Raw genomic sequence first — 15,338 nt, forward strand, 5'->3', positions numbered from 1 at the left:
GACCAGAGCTGGAATCAAAAATATATAATACTACAGGAAAATCTTAAATAGAGGTAGGTCGGGCTTAAAACTGCAGCTGGTTCCTCACCGGCGAGCGAGCGCAGTTACAGGAAAGCTGCTGGAGGTGGGAGACGGGCTCTGGCGCTCAGCCCTCTGCAGCCTCAGGTCTCAAATATTTCCAGATAAAGCGACCCGACACGCTTGCAACAACACTTAAACTTCTCCCCTTCACCGGGCTGAACACTAACCCGCCGCCGCTTCCTTTAAAAAGAAAGAAAAATAAAAAGTCCTTCGAAGAAACAGCAGATGAAGAACTCAGCGAGCAATCAGGCATCAATATTTATTAACACAAGACAAAGGAAACACAATCAATGCGTTAATGGAACACTGTCCAGCCAGGTGTTAAATTTAAAAATGTATATCTAATCTAATTTTAAATAAATAAAAACTTTATACATAATTACAGAACGCTGTAGTCTGAATTTGACAATGGTAGATAGGTTGACAGAAATTAAGGAAAAACTGCACCTAGGGTTAAAATTTATCTCGTTTTTACAATCTTAGTTTTAGGACAGTTAGTATGACACATCTTAATTACATTTATTTAAATCAGAAATGCAGTGCAAATTTTTAACAAAACAGGACTTGAAATTATCTGTACCCACGTATTTTGCTTAGGGACTATTCATCAACAGTAAGACATACAAAATATTTTAGTTCAAAGCGTTAAGAATTCCTAAGTTTGTTGTTTTTTTTAAACTCGCACCACAGCTGTTAGCTTGGAATCTGATGGGACAACAGTAGGAAAATAATTTTGCCTCCTGCCACTGCCTCAGCCGCAAAGTCAACCTGGCGCGGAGAGTCTGCTGCGTGGGACTCGACGCTCGAGTCGGCGCTTACGGCAACGCGCCCGACTCCGAACCCCACCACGCGACAGCCCTGCCCATTCCCTCAAGCCTTTTGAGTTTTGCTCTCGTATGGAAAAAAGAAACCCAGTGACCGTCGCCAAGCAAAACCGGTCACATCCTTCGGGAGCCTTCCCGCGACAACCAAACCATCGCTTATCCGTTGGGAAGAACAACTGAGCCCAACCTCAAAGAGGCTAGCAATGAAAAATAGGTAGCACTTAGTGCTGTACAGTTAGTTACCTCACAGGGATGTTGTAAGGATTAAGTAAGATCCTCCTCCACAGAGGAAGAAACTGAAGGAGTGAAGTGACCTGTGGAAGGCCTTGTGGCAAGTCATCAGCGGGGCCGGAGTCAGGACCCGGGGTTTCCAAACCCACGGCTCCGCGCTTCCTCCTCTCCAGGACATCGCTTTTCCCCGCGCCAAACAGCATTCCATAAAGTCGGAACCGGCCAGCTGCTGCGTGTCGCTTACTGGTGATGGAGAACGGAATGTGCTCTCATTCTACGGGATTACTTACAGTTCTCCGACACAGAGAAATGGAACATGCCAGAAGAAAGATTAACACAGTAAACTTGCAGGATAAACCCCCAAATGGTAAGAGGAAGCTATCAATACCTATCCAAATAATAATAATAATAATAATAAAAAAAGCACCAAGGAGAAAAAGAAAAATAATCAAAAGAATCCAGTATGTCATTCAAAAATGCCATTTCAGAACATCAATCTACCACATACTGGGAATCTTCCACCGAATCAATACGTGCATTTTTTATTTCTGGAAGAAATGGCACGTCAAAATAAAAGACAATCCTGGAATTGTACTGAAAATCCACCGCCATGGATAAATAAAGTATTTGTTGAAACAATGGCAAGTCAAAATAAAAGACAATCCTGGAATTGTACTGAAAATCCATTGCCATGGATAAATAAAGTATTTGTTGAAACAATTTATCCGAAGCTTGGACAAAGAAAAAGCTGAAGACCCTCAGAATTGTTTCTGAGATGGGCAAGAACGAAGCGAAGCCGTACGGCAAGTCCCCTCGCTGCGCCAGGTAACGCCAACAACGGCGTTACACATCACATGTAGTAACACGAAGGGGGAACAACCTGCGTGCACTTTACACCCTGAAGGAGGTGCAGTACCAGCTGGGGTAGTTACAGTTACACCTGCCACCTCCCTCCCTCCCTCCGCGGCCAGTTTGTGACAAGGAATAAATACAGGAAGGACTGGAGGCGCCGGGGGTTTAGGACGCACCTTAGGAAGCGGCCCGAGAGAAACCGTTCCAAAAACCTGCCACCGAAGCGCGCTCGAGTCTCAGCTTGCCGTAACAACTTGCGCTTTCTAAATATTCCCCCACCAAACAGTCTTCAAAAATATCATCCGCAACTTTTTATCTTGATTTTAACGCTCCTGGGAGCGCATCAGGACTTTTCCAAGGAAAACTGGGGTGCGCTTACAGGGACGCCGGGTTCTGCTCCCATAACTGCTGCAGGATCGTCAGAGTTTGTGTTATAAACCTTTTAAAAAAACTGCCTAAAAACTCTGAATGAGGTAATCTGGAACATGGCAACGAGTTTATTTACACTGTATACCACATCTGACTCCCCAAAAAACCCTGTTGCAGGATCTGGTGTCAGCTCTCATTGCTTCCCGAATCCTATTTTCTGAACACCCCTGGGAATGTAATTGGGTTTAGAAGATAATTATTAAGTATTAGACGAAAGAAAGGTAATTTGGAGTCAAAATTAAACACCACCTCTCCCTCAGCCCAGTGTGCGATCGTTTCCTGACAATAAGAGCTTATACCTGCTGCTCCAGGGCTTCTGTTTCTTTACATTTCCTAACGTTGAAAACCGACGCAGGATTTTGAAGGCCGAGAGATTAATTGTCACAAAGTGATCTAACGACGTGTTTACCGGAATTGTTCCGTCTCATTTTTGTGCCTCCTCCTGCTAAAGAAAAGCTGCCTTCAACTTACACCCCAGAGTTATTTCGCTCTTTCTAGCGAATGCCTGGAGGAAACCCGAAGCCTATTTACTGCGTTTCTCGCTCTACCTAGAGGGAACCCAACGGCGCGACGACAGAATCGCACCAACGGTGAATTTCACCGCGTCAATCTAAAGGATTCTTTGGTCCTTTACGCACGAGGTGGCACGGAGGATGGGGGCAGAGGCTGTCGCTCAGGTGCATCGTTTCCGCCGAGCGTTTTCGGACTAGCACTGCAATTTCAACCCAATTCCACGTCCCTCTTTAAATTCAGCCTCTTTTTGCAAGATGTGCCTTCAAATCACAGGTTTCTACATGCTATGACGAACTTCTGGCCAGCAATAAAAGACGACAGACGGAAATAAGAAAACTCGTGGAAGATGCGTGTCTCTCGCATTAGTTGTCTAAACCAAACGTAATTCTGCTAAGGACCACAAAAGTCACTTGTCCTTAAAAATTTCTACCTTCAGCTGTCATCGTTATCCAAGTTAATCTTCTATCTAAGTGAATTATGTATAATAATATTTACATATTTAAAATATAGGCAAAATTCTTTTTAAATTCAAGAAATATCTATATGAATAAGTAACTCTTAGATTCCGTAAGTTATTGATTTGGTCATGGCACAATTTTAAATAAGTTGTGTGATCCCATGGAACGAACAGCTACAGTACAGATGCAAAGTACATTAGATAGCAGGGAACTGCAGAACTCTTGATGACCCTTTTCTTAATAGTTTATTATCTTAACTAAATAAACCCTCCCCTTATAGAATCCTAAACCAGTATTAGATAAAAATACAAATATGTACAACGGATGAAAAAAAAGTAACACTACTGTAAAGGCCTTAGGAATTTTGTAGCTCACACACTTGTCAACTTTGCATTTTCTATAAAGCTAATAGTTCAGTAAACTGTTACAAACGTTTTCCATTGTCTACCACGTTGCCTTTTGTCTGTTGGTAGTCGACAACCAGCTTAACACCACAGGATGAAATGCAGGGAACATGGCAGCAATCTCAAACTTTATCTCAAGTATTAGTAATTTTCACCAGCTTCGTTTCTACAGCCACCCTTCGTCGTGTCGTGGTCCCGCCGAGCTTCTCAGCGTCGCTTCCCCCATCCGCGTTACATGTTATAGGCGACGTAGATGGGGTCTAACTGATCAGCTAGGAAACTGTCGCGGAGATGCATGCGTTGTTTCTCTCCTCTGGAATTGATGGGAATAACTCCAGGATCCACCACCACCACCACTCCCACGATCAGGTAATGTTCTTCCAGGACCACGTTTGTAACCAGAGGAACCAAATCCAGGGCTTCCTGTTCGCAGCCGCACAGCTCCACGACCACCACCAGCAAGTTGGTCCACGTGAATACGGCACTGCAAGTTCAAACCCCAACAAACAAAACCAAAAACAAACAGAAATTCTGGTTATTTTCACGAAGATCTAAAGTTTACAATTCTTTCTCCTTAGATGGAGTCTGCCACCTGCTTTGGGCTGCGTTTCCAAGCCACCCAACTCCAAAAAAACCCGGTCCTGACGTGTCAAAGGTTGGTTCAAACACACCTCAGTCCCACCCGGTGTGACATAGGAACTAAACGCTGTTTTCTGACTCAAATATAAACGGCTCTTTACACCCCAAAGCAGGAAATCATCCTTTCTATTTTGAATTCAAGCTTGTGAGAAAACATCGAGTGAGTCAGCCCAGTATTATTCCGATCTACAGATGGGAAACGAGGTGCATGACTTGCTGATGGTAACATTAAAAAAAAAAAAAAGAGAAGTATTTGAATTCACTTTTTTTTTTTTTTTGTGGCTATGAAACCCTGTATCTTTGCATGATCGTTGCTACGTTTCAGCTAGGTTAGGACGGATTCATTTTTCACGGCTGTTTTACCATTCAGCAATGCTTCTGTGCGTTCGAGATACAGAAGTCTCGATATCAATCGGATGGTAGCGCAGCCCCCTCAGTTCCAAAGTTTCATCCAGGGCTCCCACAACATATAGGGCATCGTGGCGCTCTGGAGAGGAGAGATGGGAAATGAAGGGTGCGCCTACTATGAAAACAGAAAATGGCAAAATAATGGGAATTTAGATACGACAAAAGCGCCGCTTGTATCCAGACACGGGCGTCAGGATTGATTCGCCGACTAGCACGAAAGAAAACTCTTCATCTTCATTTAAACGATAAAGACAAATTAATTTTTGCCATACCTCCGCTGGCAGCTGTGAGCTCTGTCCGACGAACAAACCCGAGGTACCCAGTCCGAGCCCAGAGGGTCTGAGCAGCATCACCAAAGCTCAGACGAGTGTTGAAATGATCGGCTTGAAGGGTTTCGTTGTCATAAATGGTGTAGTAGCCACTGGCCGTGTGCGGGCTGTTGACCCAAATCTGCACAGGAAGGGGAAAAACCAGTCAGATCCATAAAACCTGAGGATCTGTCGAGTCTTAAAATGAAGGTGTTAAAAAGAGAACCTTCTTGTTATGGTTTAGCTGAGATTTTCCGGATTCCAAAAAAAAAAAAAAAAACACGTTGCATTTAGCTAACACCTCCAAACACCCTGCAGGGCCTTCAAAACCTGGTTGGCAGACCTACTCCCCGAACAACTGCGAGCTGAGGATGAAATGAGTAAATAAACTGCGGATTTTTATAGATTTTTATAACTTGCAATCCGAAAACTGATAAGAATCAACACAGATCAAATATAGTGGCATGTAATCAAGAGAAGGAAAGCAAAATGTAAATGAGATTATTTGGAAGCCAGGTCTGCAAGATTTAGGGTGGAACAAGCCTGCCTTTCTCGTAGGCTTTTCTTTTTCTTTAAATCTGACAGTAAAATAACACCCCCCAACTCTAAACACTCCAGCAGTAATTCAGCTTAAAAATTAAGTATTTTTAAGTATCACCAAGTATCACCCAGCAACTTACATAATCGAGTGGAGAGAATGGAGCTCAAGCAGCTACGCAAAGAGCAAAACGCGCGCTTACCTCCCCAAGATGAGAATCTCCAAGAGGCCCTTTCGTCTCTGGGTTAACAATGATGACTTTGACTCCAGGTAAAATCTACAGATCACAAGAAAAAAAGGTGTAATCCACGTACGAGTTATCATCACGCGCAACTAGAATACAAAGGTTGTTCGTTTACCTCTGGAAAGGCACGATTTCACCCCTAGAAATTACAACCAGGTGTAAAACACGCTAGGAGACGTACACTGGGGTAACACCAACAGTATGTAGTTCGTGACTCAAGAGCCACGTAGGTAAGGTGTTCTAAGCCTGCCAATGTTACTAGACCTTGGCTTTGGAGAATTCGGGATTCAAAACTACAGGGAGACACATTTTTGTTCATCCATTTAGAGAAAGGAGTGACAGTAAGTCTCCAACGCGTGCCGATGTCACGGGTACGACAGCAGGCACTTCTGGCGCGGTTTTCTATAAACAGAACCAACTCTCTCGAGTGTTCCAAGCGACACGTGCTCCTGCATCAACAGATACTTTATTCTAAATCCAACCAACTTCCCAGAGGAACAGCGTGACCAGCGGTCAGTGCGCCTCGTGCCACGAGACCACCTTTCCCAGCCACACAGCGACATCGTAAGGGGCGCAGGGAGGGACGCGTGGTCAGCAGAGCCCGCGTGCCATGCCTCTAGGTGATGGTGTGACGTTACCTTCCCGGATTCCGAGAGCAGCAGGCTTTGTGGAGCTCCCCTTTCCACCAGACGTACTCTGAAGGGAAAGAAAACATTGTCAGGGGAAAAAAAAAGGAAAAAAAAAAAAAGAAAAAAAAAAGAGAAAATCAAAAAAGGAAGAGAGCTGAAATCACTGAGAGGTGTGATAGCTCAGTACCACGAGGACATTTTATATGCACTTAGTAAATAAATTTAAGTAAACTTACTGTACCTGTCATGTCTCAAGGATTTCAGATCTACATACACCGTGGTGGGATCGGGCCCAGATGTTCCCTGAAGAGTTAACATTTTTAAAAATAATTAATCTACTTCCAGAAGTCAGCTTCTGCCTGAGCTCACAAACATTTCCAGGGGTTTCCTACTGGCAGCAAAATTCATATATTCACATTTCCCCACCTTTGCAGCTGCACTAAGGGAAACACTTCAGTAAACTGTTTTCCCCCCCGGAGCTGAGGAGCAGGAATGTGGGACACGAGGAGCGCGAGTGCGGGGACGCAGGGACGCGAGGAGCGCGAGTGCGGGGACACAGGGACGCGTCTTTAGGGAGGCGAGCTGCTATGGAGGCAGCCCAAGCACTCCCAGCTATCAGCCCTGGGGCAACTAGTCATTGTTTACACGGAAATAAACACTTCTCTAATGTCACATTTCAGCTGTTTTGAGCATCTGTGATAGAATCTGGCAGCTGAACACAAAGAGAAGCTGCTTCAATCTTGCGCCAGCTGTTCCCTGCACAGATGCTGGGCTGGGCAGAAGGCTCTGCGGATTCCTACGTTTGCCGATCAGAACACAACTGGGTCTGGAAATCCGCTGTGGCGTTACCTGTAAACAGATCGCAACGTTGACCCTGGATCCGAAGGTGGTGCTTACAGCACGGGACGACAGGCCGATGTCTTTGAAGAGTTTGGAGAAGGAATGAGTGAGAGAAACCCGTGGCCGTTCCTCTGCGACTACCACACAAGTCCGGACACAGGACAGATTAATTCCTCGTGCCTGGGAAAAAAAAACCAAAACAAACCCACAAATATGTGCAAAGGACTGAATGTGTTCATTGCTTCTGCCACACTGCACCAAGGTCTGTCCCCTCCCAAGAAGGGACATTTGGTCTTTATCCCTGGAAATGACTCGGGAAATGCAGGACGTGGTTCTTGTGTTCAAGTCATTTCCTCTTTTTCAGCTTCTAATTGGAAAACGTGTCTGACCAGCGCCTAGAAATACTGCTAGAAGAAAATATGCACAAACAGTGCTGCTTCCTCTGCTACAGCACGGAGCATCACATGCTTCTGCAGTGCTTTTCAGCTAAGATTACATCTGTTGTTCACTATTTATATAGATGGAAATCAAACCAAGTGAGAGTAAAGTCATTTACTGGGATCACACTGAGTTTTCACCAAAACTAGGAGCAGGATCCATTATTATTTTCAGACGCGATCACGAATGCCCTGAAGAGCAGCAGCCAGCTGTTGGAACCGGTGTACGACGCTGAGAGCCGGTCACACCGAGACAGACGCCTTCAGAACAAGACTGATCCCCCATCTCTCCCCGACGGAGCGCGCTATTTCGGTAAACCCTGTGCCAAAAGCCACCTCGAGCATTTGAGGCAGCTTTTTTTTTTTTCCTCCCCCTTCCTCTCATCTCCAAGGAGAAAACACCTCTATTTAGCAAATCGCCTAACACGCGTGCTTTACATCATGTGCTGGTCTGAGCCTCCACTGCAGACTGTTATATAAGCAATTCTTCTGCATCGCACTCCGCTGCTGGCGTCCTCTCCTCAGGGTTTGCCCAGCAGCCTCTGACACTGGCAAGGTGCTACCTACACCGCAATACACCCACCCTGCTTCCTTCCAAACCTCCCAATTTCCCGGGGCTGCAAACAGGGTTTTTTTTTTGTTGCTTTTGCTTTTTGAGTAAACTGTGGACCGGAAAGCTGTGCCACAGGAAAACTGTTGTGTTTAACAATTGCATCACTCTGCTGCTGCAGTTTCCTTCATTTATCTAACGTCACGTTCAGGAAAGCATTTTCTTACCTTCAACATTTCAACTTGGTTTCCAAGTCCCTTTGTGCACAGTTCCATGACTGAGTAGGAACAGAAAGTGTCCCTTATTTTATACTGGCTGACAGTAGATAACCAGAGAAAAAGATTGGATTCCAGCTCCATAGGAGGAATTAAAATTGACTGGTGTCCAGAATACACACTGTGAAGAACAGCAAGGAAGAAAACATTTGTGTGTGGCGTGCAGTTAGCTTTAAATTAATATTTACTGTATTTTCATGCTACTTCCCCGCTAGACCAAAAGCGGGTCGTGGGATTGCATCGGAGGCAAACTGATAATAGCTCCAAGGCCCACCTTCTGCAGCAACATCTTTTTAAAATACAACTTCGTGTACAAGAATAACAATTTATATGCACACAAATGTGCGCGCACACTGTCAAAGTGAAGGAAGAGAACTGGCTCATCCACGCAGTTTAGGAATGAAGGCTCCCTTACTGCAACATATAATCAAGGAAGAAAGGCAAGAGAAACACTCCGGAGCCAGTAGTATTTGGCAGCACAAATACACATAATCATAGGATAACATCTTGCTAATCTGCAGGAAAAGGGAACGTATTATTGTCAGTTCAAAGACAAAATCGCCCCTTACTGTAAATTACTCATTTTGGTAACGTCAACATATTTGTCCATAATTACACCAGATAAAAAGATGTGGACTGCCATTTCCCGTTTATAACCAGCCAAGGGTTATCTTTTGCTTTTTCCCCCTCAAAAAGTCCTACCTGCAAAGGCACCAGAGCACAAAACCTAGTCCACAATAGGGGTCAAGACAAATCGCAATCTGCCGTGAGGAGTAGAGCTCACACTGAAGCTTGATTGCCCTGCAAAGGCCGCTCACTGCCGCGTGGGACATCTGCAACACCAGAGACAGAAACTGCTGACATCCAGGGACATCAAAGCAGGACTTCATCAAGACAGGTAGGTAAGATTAAAGACAGGTTTTGCCTTCACGACACTTAGTTTACAAAGTTTTGCGTTCCCTTATCTTCCATAGCTGCTGCAGAGCGCTGCGAACCACAGCAAACCACGAGCAGCGATACCAATGGCTGCTGCTGAAAAGCTTTAGGTTTTGTTTTGGTTTTTTGGTTGTTTTTTTTTTTTTTTTTTTTTTTTTAGTTTCTTATCCTCATCTCTCGTCAACCGCACTCCCGTCCTGCTCTTGGTGGGGCCAAGCAACAGCTCACAACTCAGGGCTGTCCTAACAGGCAGCTCTCCCGTGGGAGGCGGTGGCAGGATTCCCAGTGCCCACTGTACAGACCCGTCTTCATCTTCCTACGGGGCGGAATTTCTTCAGCACGAAGTCGCACTGCACTGGCTGCAGCAAAACGGGGCTTTGTTGGCCACAAGAGCCAACTTTGGTGGAGGTCAAGGGGAGAGGTAGCCCAGATAATCAGCCACGAGCAAAACACCAACACCCCCATGTCCTACAACCATTTTACCTTACCTTTACTCCTGTAAGCATGCCCGTTGTGGAGACACTAAAATCTAGATATGCTAACATTTCAGGCGTAGGTGGCTTATAGATCTGAGACAGCCGCTTCCTGGGCAAGTCATCTGTACAAGAAAGGAACAAACGTGGTTGATTTTTGATTACTGAAAGGAGAACATCACTTTCAAAAAGCCAGAGATGTCTGAGAAGGCTTTCTATTAATTCTCTTTCCAAAAGAGACAGACTGGGATAGGCAAGGCTCTCGCCAAAGTTCCCATGCAGAAAATTATTTATTCTCAAGAAAAGGGAGAAAAGACTAACGGGCTGTTAATGAAATGAACAGTCATCTGCAACATGGCTTTTCAGGAAAACTATTTTCCATGCATAGCTCGACAAACCAGAAGAGATGTTAGTAAACAAAGTCAGACCTAGCTTCTACCTCGGACAGTTTTTCTAAATATTCGAACAAATCGTTAAGAGCCATCCGGTTAGCATCTGAGATGGGGACAGTCCCTCTGGAAGTCGGTGGTAACCCCTACAGAGAACTTCAGAAAGTCTTTTAGCCCCCGAACAGCACCTGTGTCGATGATGGTCGGCCAGGTTTTCACGTCTACGGCAGCAGCTGCCTCTCTGGATTTCAGCAGTCTCATTAAGGTCTGGGTTGTGAGAATACAGGCAGCTTTGCTCACCTAAAAAGAGAAATATTTACTAACAAAAAGACAGACAAAAGCACGTCCCAATGGCACTGCCATTGCGAGATTTGATGTTTTCATTTCAGAGAGTGCATTCTACCATCTGTAGCCAGGTCCCTCAGCAAACCTGCATGAATTTCTTTGCCTTTTCCAACACTCTGCTCTACTCTTCCTTCACTAAAGCCCCACGTGCAGGCTGAAACACCAATCACGCCAGGACCTTTAAAGCAGGTGAGAACATTATAGAGTCTCCATCTACCTTTCTCCCCCACGGTCCTTTCCTGGTTACTGGGCTTGGAAAATAACTAATAGCAGGATTTGCACTGGCCCAGCAGTAACAGTGTGATATTTTAGGTGGTAACAACACATTAGTATCTCTCGGAAACCACCTGTTTTCTAGCAACCCTTGCTGCGTAAGGAAAGGTGGTTCTGTCTCGCGTTTTATGAACAAAACCACTGTCCTGTTGTAAGATGCGCTTCGGTCAGTGCTGTCACACAACCAGCAGGGGAACTGGGACAGCTGGGTTAACCACTGGAGCCCGAGCAGCCGAAACCAGAGCGCTCCAGCCACGCTCGCGGCGCTGGCCCCGTTACTCACTTCCACGATCATTCGCACAGTGGGCAGAGTAGCAGTGAGGCTCTGAGCATGAGGTGGTCTCACGGTCACGGGGATGCAGCCAGCATACAAACAGCCATAGAACGCGGTGATTAGCTCAATGCCTGCAAGGACACGACAGGCTGTAGTGTGGGACACTGGTGGACGGACACCCTGGTGACACCAGCCTCTCCCCCAAGGACTTTTCCTCCAAGCATCGGTTACGATTTCCGTTAGAAGAAGGTTTATACACCAGTCACATCTGCAGATGTGCGATGTAAGCAGTCCAAACGCTGCGGGCAGCACAGCAAGGAAGCTCAGAAAGCTTGGGATAGGGGACTGGGAAAGTAGAGGAAGACTGACCAGACAGAAAACCATTTCTGCCTTACAGGAAAAGAACATCACACGTGTCAAACGACTCAAAAGTCAGTCAGGACAAAAAGAATCATCTGGCAGGGCAAGAAGTACAGAGCAGAGACACCTCTTGCTAGCGGTGAGCCTCCTACACACGCGGAGTGATAAAGCCGTGTGCTCTCAGCCACAGCAGGCACAGCTGCACCGCCCGCTGCTCCCAGCCCGCTGCTGTAGAAAAAGCACCCCCCGTCCCAGAGGAAGCACCCCCTTTTCCACACAGCCGACGGTGATGACAGCAGTCTCTGTCAGAAGCCACCCTGCCGTTTCTCCCAGCAAACGACCTGCTTTTCCCAGGATGAAAAGCTGCCAACCGGCAACGTGGCTTCAGACAAACGAGATCTGAGTAGCCCAGGGCTGAGGAGTCTCCAGAGGGGTGACCAGCACCGTTCTCCAGCACATGCAGTGTGGTCCCAAGTTTCTAACAACCTTGTGGTGAATATATCATACCAGAGAATCTTTGATACCCACAGAAGCCTTTGATGACATGGCAAGATACAGCCTGAAGGAGAACGTACACATTGGCTTTTCCAAAACTCTAAAGAAACAGTTTTGAGTCCTGATACTGCAGCTGCAAGACGTTAGGACAGCCCTCTCCGGAGTCAAGACTAGATCAGCCAGTTCTGCAGTCCCTAAGGTATCACTATTTCCGTGATCTCTCCTAGATTTCCAGATCTCAATGAGATTTTTGAAGGAAGACCACGCTGCATTTCCACAGCGGGATGGCATCATTATTAAAATGCGCTTACCAGGAGGATAAAGAAGCACCACATTGTCTCCTGCATTGAGATGTCCTCTGTCACACAGAACTGATGCAATTCTCTCAGCTTTTTTGTGCAGCTGAAGGCAGGTGGCTGTGCACACAGTGGTTCCCTTGAAAGGAGACAAAAATGCTCTAAACAGGGCCTGGCACAACACACATGTCAGTAAAACGGCCGCTGCAAAAAAACCAAACACCCAACAACAACCAAACCCAACAAACCTTGCTTGCTAGTGTCAGTCTATAGCTACTAGTTATCTATACCTATAGGCTGCTGGCATTCAGTGAGCTGTTTATCCACTACAGTACCAAGAAGAGACGGAGTTAGATCTGCTCTAGAAAATTCTACCTTCCGGGGAGTCAGTTCAAGTCTTCTCGCACCAGAACCTTGCCAGAATATACTCAACAGGGATACACCATTAAAGGCTACAGGAACCAGTGGGACCTACAAACACGCTCAGTTTTAAAATGAAGCATTGAACCACGGACAGTCATTTAGATGAAGTGACCTAGAGGTTCGAGTTTTAAGTTACAGATCTACGGGCAAAATCCAACAGAGGGGACTAAAGAGGACAGCGGTGCGGGCAAAAGATATTTAACGGTCTCAAACTTGCGCCCAGTAACATGCCGTGGACCTTCAAAAAGCAGCAGCTCAGCACTGACTGTACCTTGGCATTTAATAAAAGGAAGAGTGGGTGGTCAGGAGTTGCTTGAGCTCTCCACTGTAACACCTCCGTCAGGAACTGGTGCTGAAACAAAACGGCAGAATTAAATACGAGCCTCCTCCTTCAGAGGCAGGTCTGCTTTGCCTTCAGCTGCAGGGTAAGTTCTTTCCCATTCTCCAGTTGTTGGCAAATACTGATTTACCTTTTTGACTAAGTCGTTGTCTTCTATTTGACCGAGATCTCTTCCAGAGGCTTGAGCAATACGCTTCCCAGCGACCAGGTTCCCCACCATCACAGAGGCAGGGCCAACGCCTGTTGATACAGAACAGGCACATAAAATCCGGATTTTTTTTAAATGCAAATGGGAAGCAGCTGGCCTAGAACTGCCATCTGCAGGAAAGGAAAGGGACAAAGATCTTCTGTAGGATCCCACTGCTCCTGGGCATGGGGATGCAAGAAGAGGTAATGAAACCGCACTGCCAGAGTTCAGAAGGCATCGCTAGTCTCCTATTCATCGGCAGGAAGAATCCCAACGAGTTCAAAGGTAGGAATCAAAATTCCTGCCTGCCACACGCAAAGAGAGGCCTCAAACACACCCCAGCCACAGGCCACAAGGCAAGCTCTGGTCCCCAGCAAGGAGGACACTTGGCATGGGAGGCGTCACAGAGCTTCCTAGGTCTGCGTGAACTTCGGCGTAGTAACATTAAACAAAAGGGGTTCACGTTACCTGGTTGTTTCTGCCTGGGTTTTGGCAAGTTGGTCACACACGTGTGCGGGCACATGAGGATGTTGCAGGGATGCAGCGAGCCCTCCAGAAAGTGCTGTTTCGTTTGAGAGATATGGATCCCTCCCAGCGGAGTTTTTGGCAATGTATTGGCTGGCACAAGAGCAAGGCAGTATACACCCACTTGGTGAATGCTGTCAATTGCCTAGAGAAAGGAAAGATGGTCATTTGAATTCTCGGTGCTGCTGGAGACAGTTTGCTGTTCCTGGGTGCCCTGACATACTACAAGACCAATCCCTCCCCGTTCACAAGGCACTGGAGGAGCAAATCAGCCACTACCGTTCCATTTCACCCCGTAACATCAGCGAGTCCTAAGGCAAGAGTTAAGTGCTTGTAAGCACCCCTGCCTTTATAGTCCATTTCATATACAAGAAATCCAGTTTTAAATCTTTCATGACCAAAATCCCAAAATATACACAGTTGCTTGATGAATCATACCGTTTTGATCTTAGGATTTTATCCATCTGTCTCCTCTCAACCATCACACCCTGTTCCTAATACATTATTCAGACCCACCAGGTACTTTCCCTGATTTTTCTCCCCGGTTTGCATACTTCACAACCCGACACGTCATTCCCAAGAACGACACCCATGCAACGCAGCTCTCAAAGTATCTGCTGCTCGTTCTGCTTTCTTAGGACTACGCTCATTCAGCTGTTTTAACCTTTCTCTGCTCGCTGTGTCCCTGCTGAAAATGCACCTCCAAAGAGAAGGGCAGCTTTAAAGGGTAATTTTAGGCACTGGTATGATCCAAGGCTAAAAGCAGAACTCCTAAGCTTCGGCTTTGCAGTGCTGAGGGGCAGGTGGGTTCCTCTCCGCAGTCGTCTCGCTGTGTAACGCTGTCCGAGGTTTGTTTGGGTTTTTTTTGTCAGAGCCTACACTACCCTGCGCTGCAGCCGCTTTCCCAGGGCCTTCAGGACAGAACAGAACAGCTTGTACGCAGCAGATGCACCCAGCTTGTGACCCTGTAAAAATACCTTGTGCCAAGAGGGATCATGAGCCCGTGCTCTTCCCATCTGGGGCGTGCTGATGGCCTCCGATCTGCCCACGCACCGAAAAACTGCACAAACTCACCTCCCTCCACCTACGTGAGCGGGCTTACCTGCAGCACTCGACTCATCCACTGAAAACTGTCCTCTTCAGAGGCATCTGGCCTCTGCTCTGCAACCACGACAATCCTCTCGTCATAGAAGACAGACACGGAGAACACAGCAATCCTAAAGGAAAAGGGGAGAGCCATATTGGCACAAATTCTGGTTTTGCTGCTTGGGAATAGGAAGCCAAGGAAACAGACGAAAGAAAGAAGTCGTAAAAAAAACCCCATGGGGCAACGACAAAAAAAAACAACATTAAACAATAAAA

At 46.3% G+C, this 15,338-nt stretch overlaps 1 protein-coding gene across 5 annotated transcripts in view; it reads right to left on the minus strand.

Moving 5' to 3' along the window:
- Positions 1 to 326: 326 nt before the first annotated feature.
- DIP2B (disco interacting protein 2 homolog B) overlaps positions 327 to 15,338 on the minus strand; it is a 72,186-nt gene continuing 57,174 nt past the window's right edge. For all 5 annotated transcript variants that reach the window (XM_080368807.1, XM_080368805.1, XM_080368804.1 and 2 more), the window contains 17 exons: positions 15,079 to 15,193; positions 13,920 to 14,121; positions 13,395 to 13,504; positions 13,196 to 13,276; positions 12,517 to 12,640; positions 11,360 to 11,481; positions 10,647 to 10,758; positions 10,085 to 10,194; positions 9,363 to 9,493; positions 8,613 to 8,781; positions 7,408 to 7,578; positions 6,800 to 6,861; positions 6,568 to 6,625; positions 5,888 to 5,962; positions 5,112 to 5,289; positions 4,795 to 4,918; positions 327 to 4,276 (listed from right to left, as the gene is read on the minus strand). In XM_080368807.1, coding sequence (XP_080224933.1) covers positions 4,024 to 4,276; positions 4,795 to 4,918; positions 5,112 to 5,289; positions 5,888 to 5,962; positions 6,568 to 6,625; positions 6,800 to 6,861; positions 7,408 to 7,578; positions 8,613 to 8,781; positions 9,363 to 9,493; positions 10,085 to 10,194; positions 10,647 to 10,758; positions 11,360 to 11,481; positions 12,517 to 12,640; positions 13,196 to 13,276; positions 13,395 to 13,504; positions 13,920 to 14,121; positions 15,079 to 15,193 — 2,197 coding nt within the window. In that variant the 3' untranslated portion in view covers positions 327 to 4,023. The remainder of the gene's footprint in view (positions 4,277 to 4,794; positions 4,919 to 5,111; positions 5,290 to 5,887; positions 5,963 to 6,567; positions 6,626 to 6,799; positions 6,862 to 7,407; positions 7,579 to 8,612; positions 8,782 to 9,362; positions 9,494 to 10,084; positions 10,195 to 10,646; positions 10,759 to 11,359; positions 11,482 to 12,516; positions 12,641 to 13,195; positions 13,277 to 13,394; positions 13,505 to 13,919; positions 14,122 to 15,078; positions 15,194 to 15,338) is intronic.

The sequence above is a fragment of the Falco punctatus genome (assembly GCF_963210335.1).
Source record: "Falco punctatus genome assembly, chromosome: 18".
Classification (NCBI taxonomy): Eukaryota; Metazoa; Chordata; class Aves; order Falconiformes; family Falconidae; genus Falco; species Falco punctatus.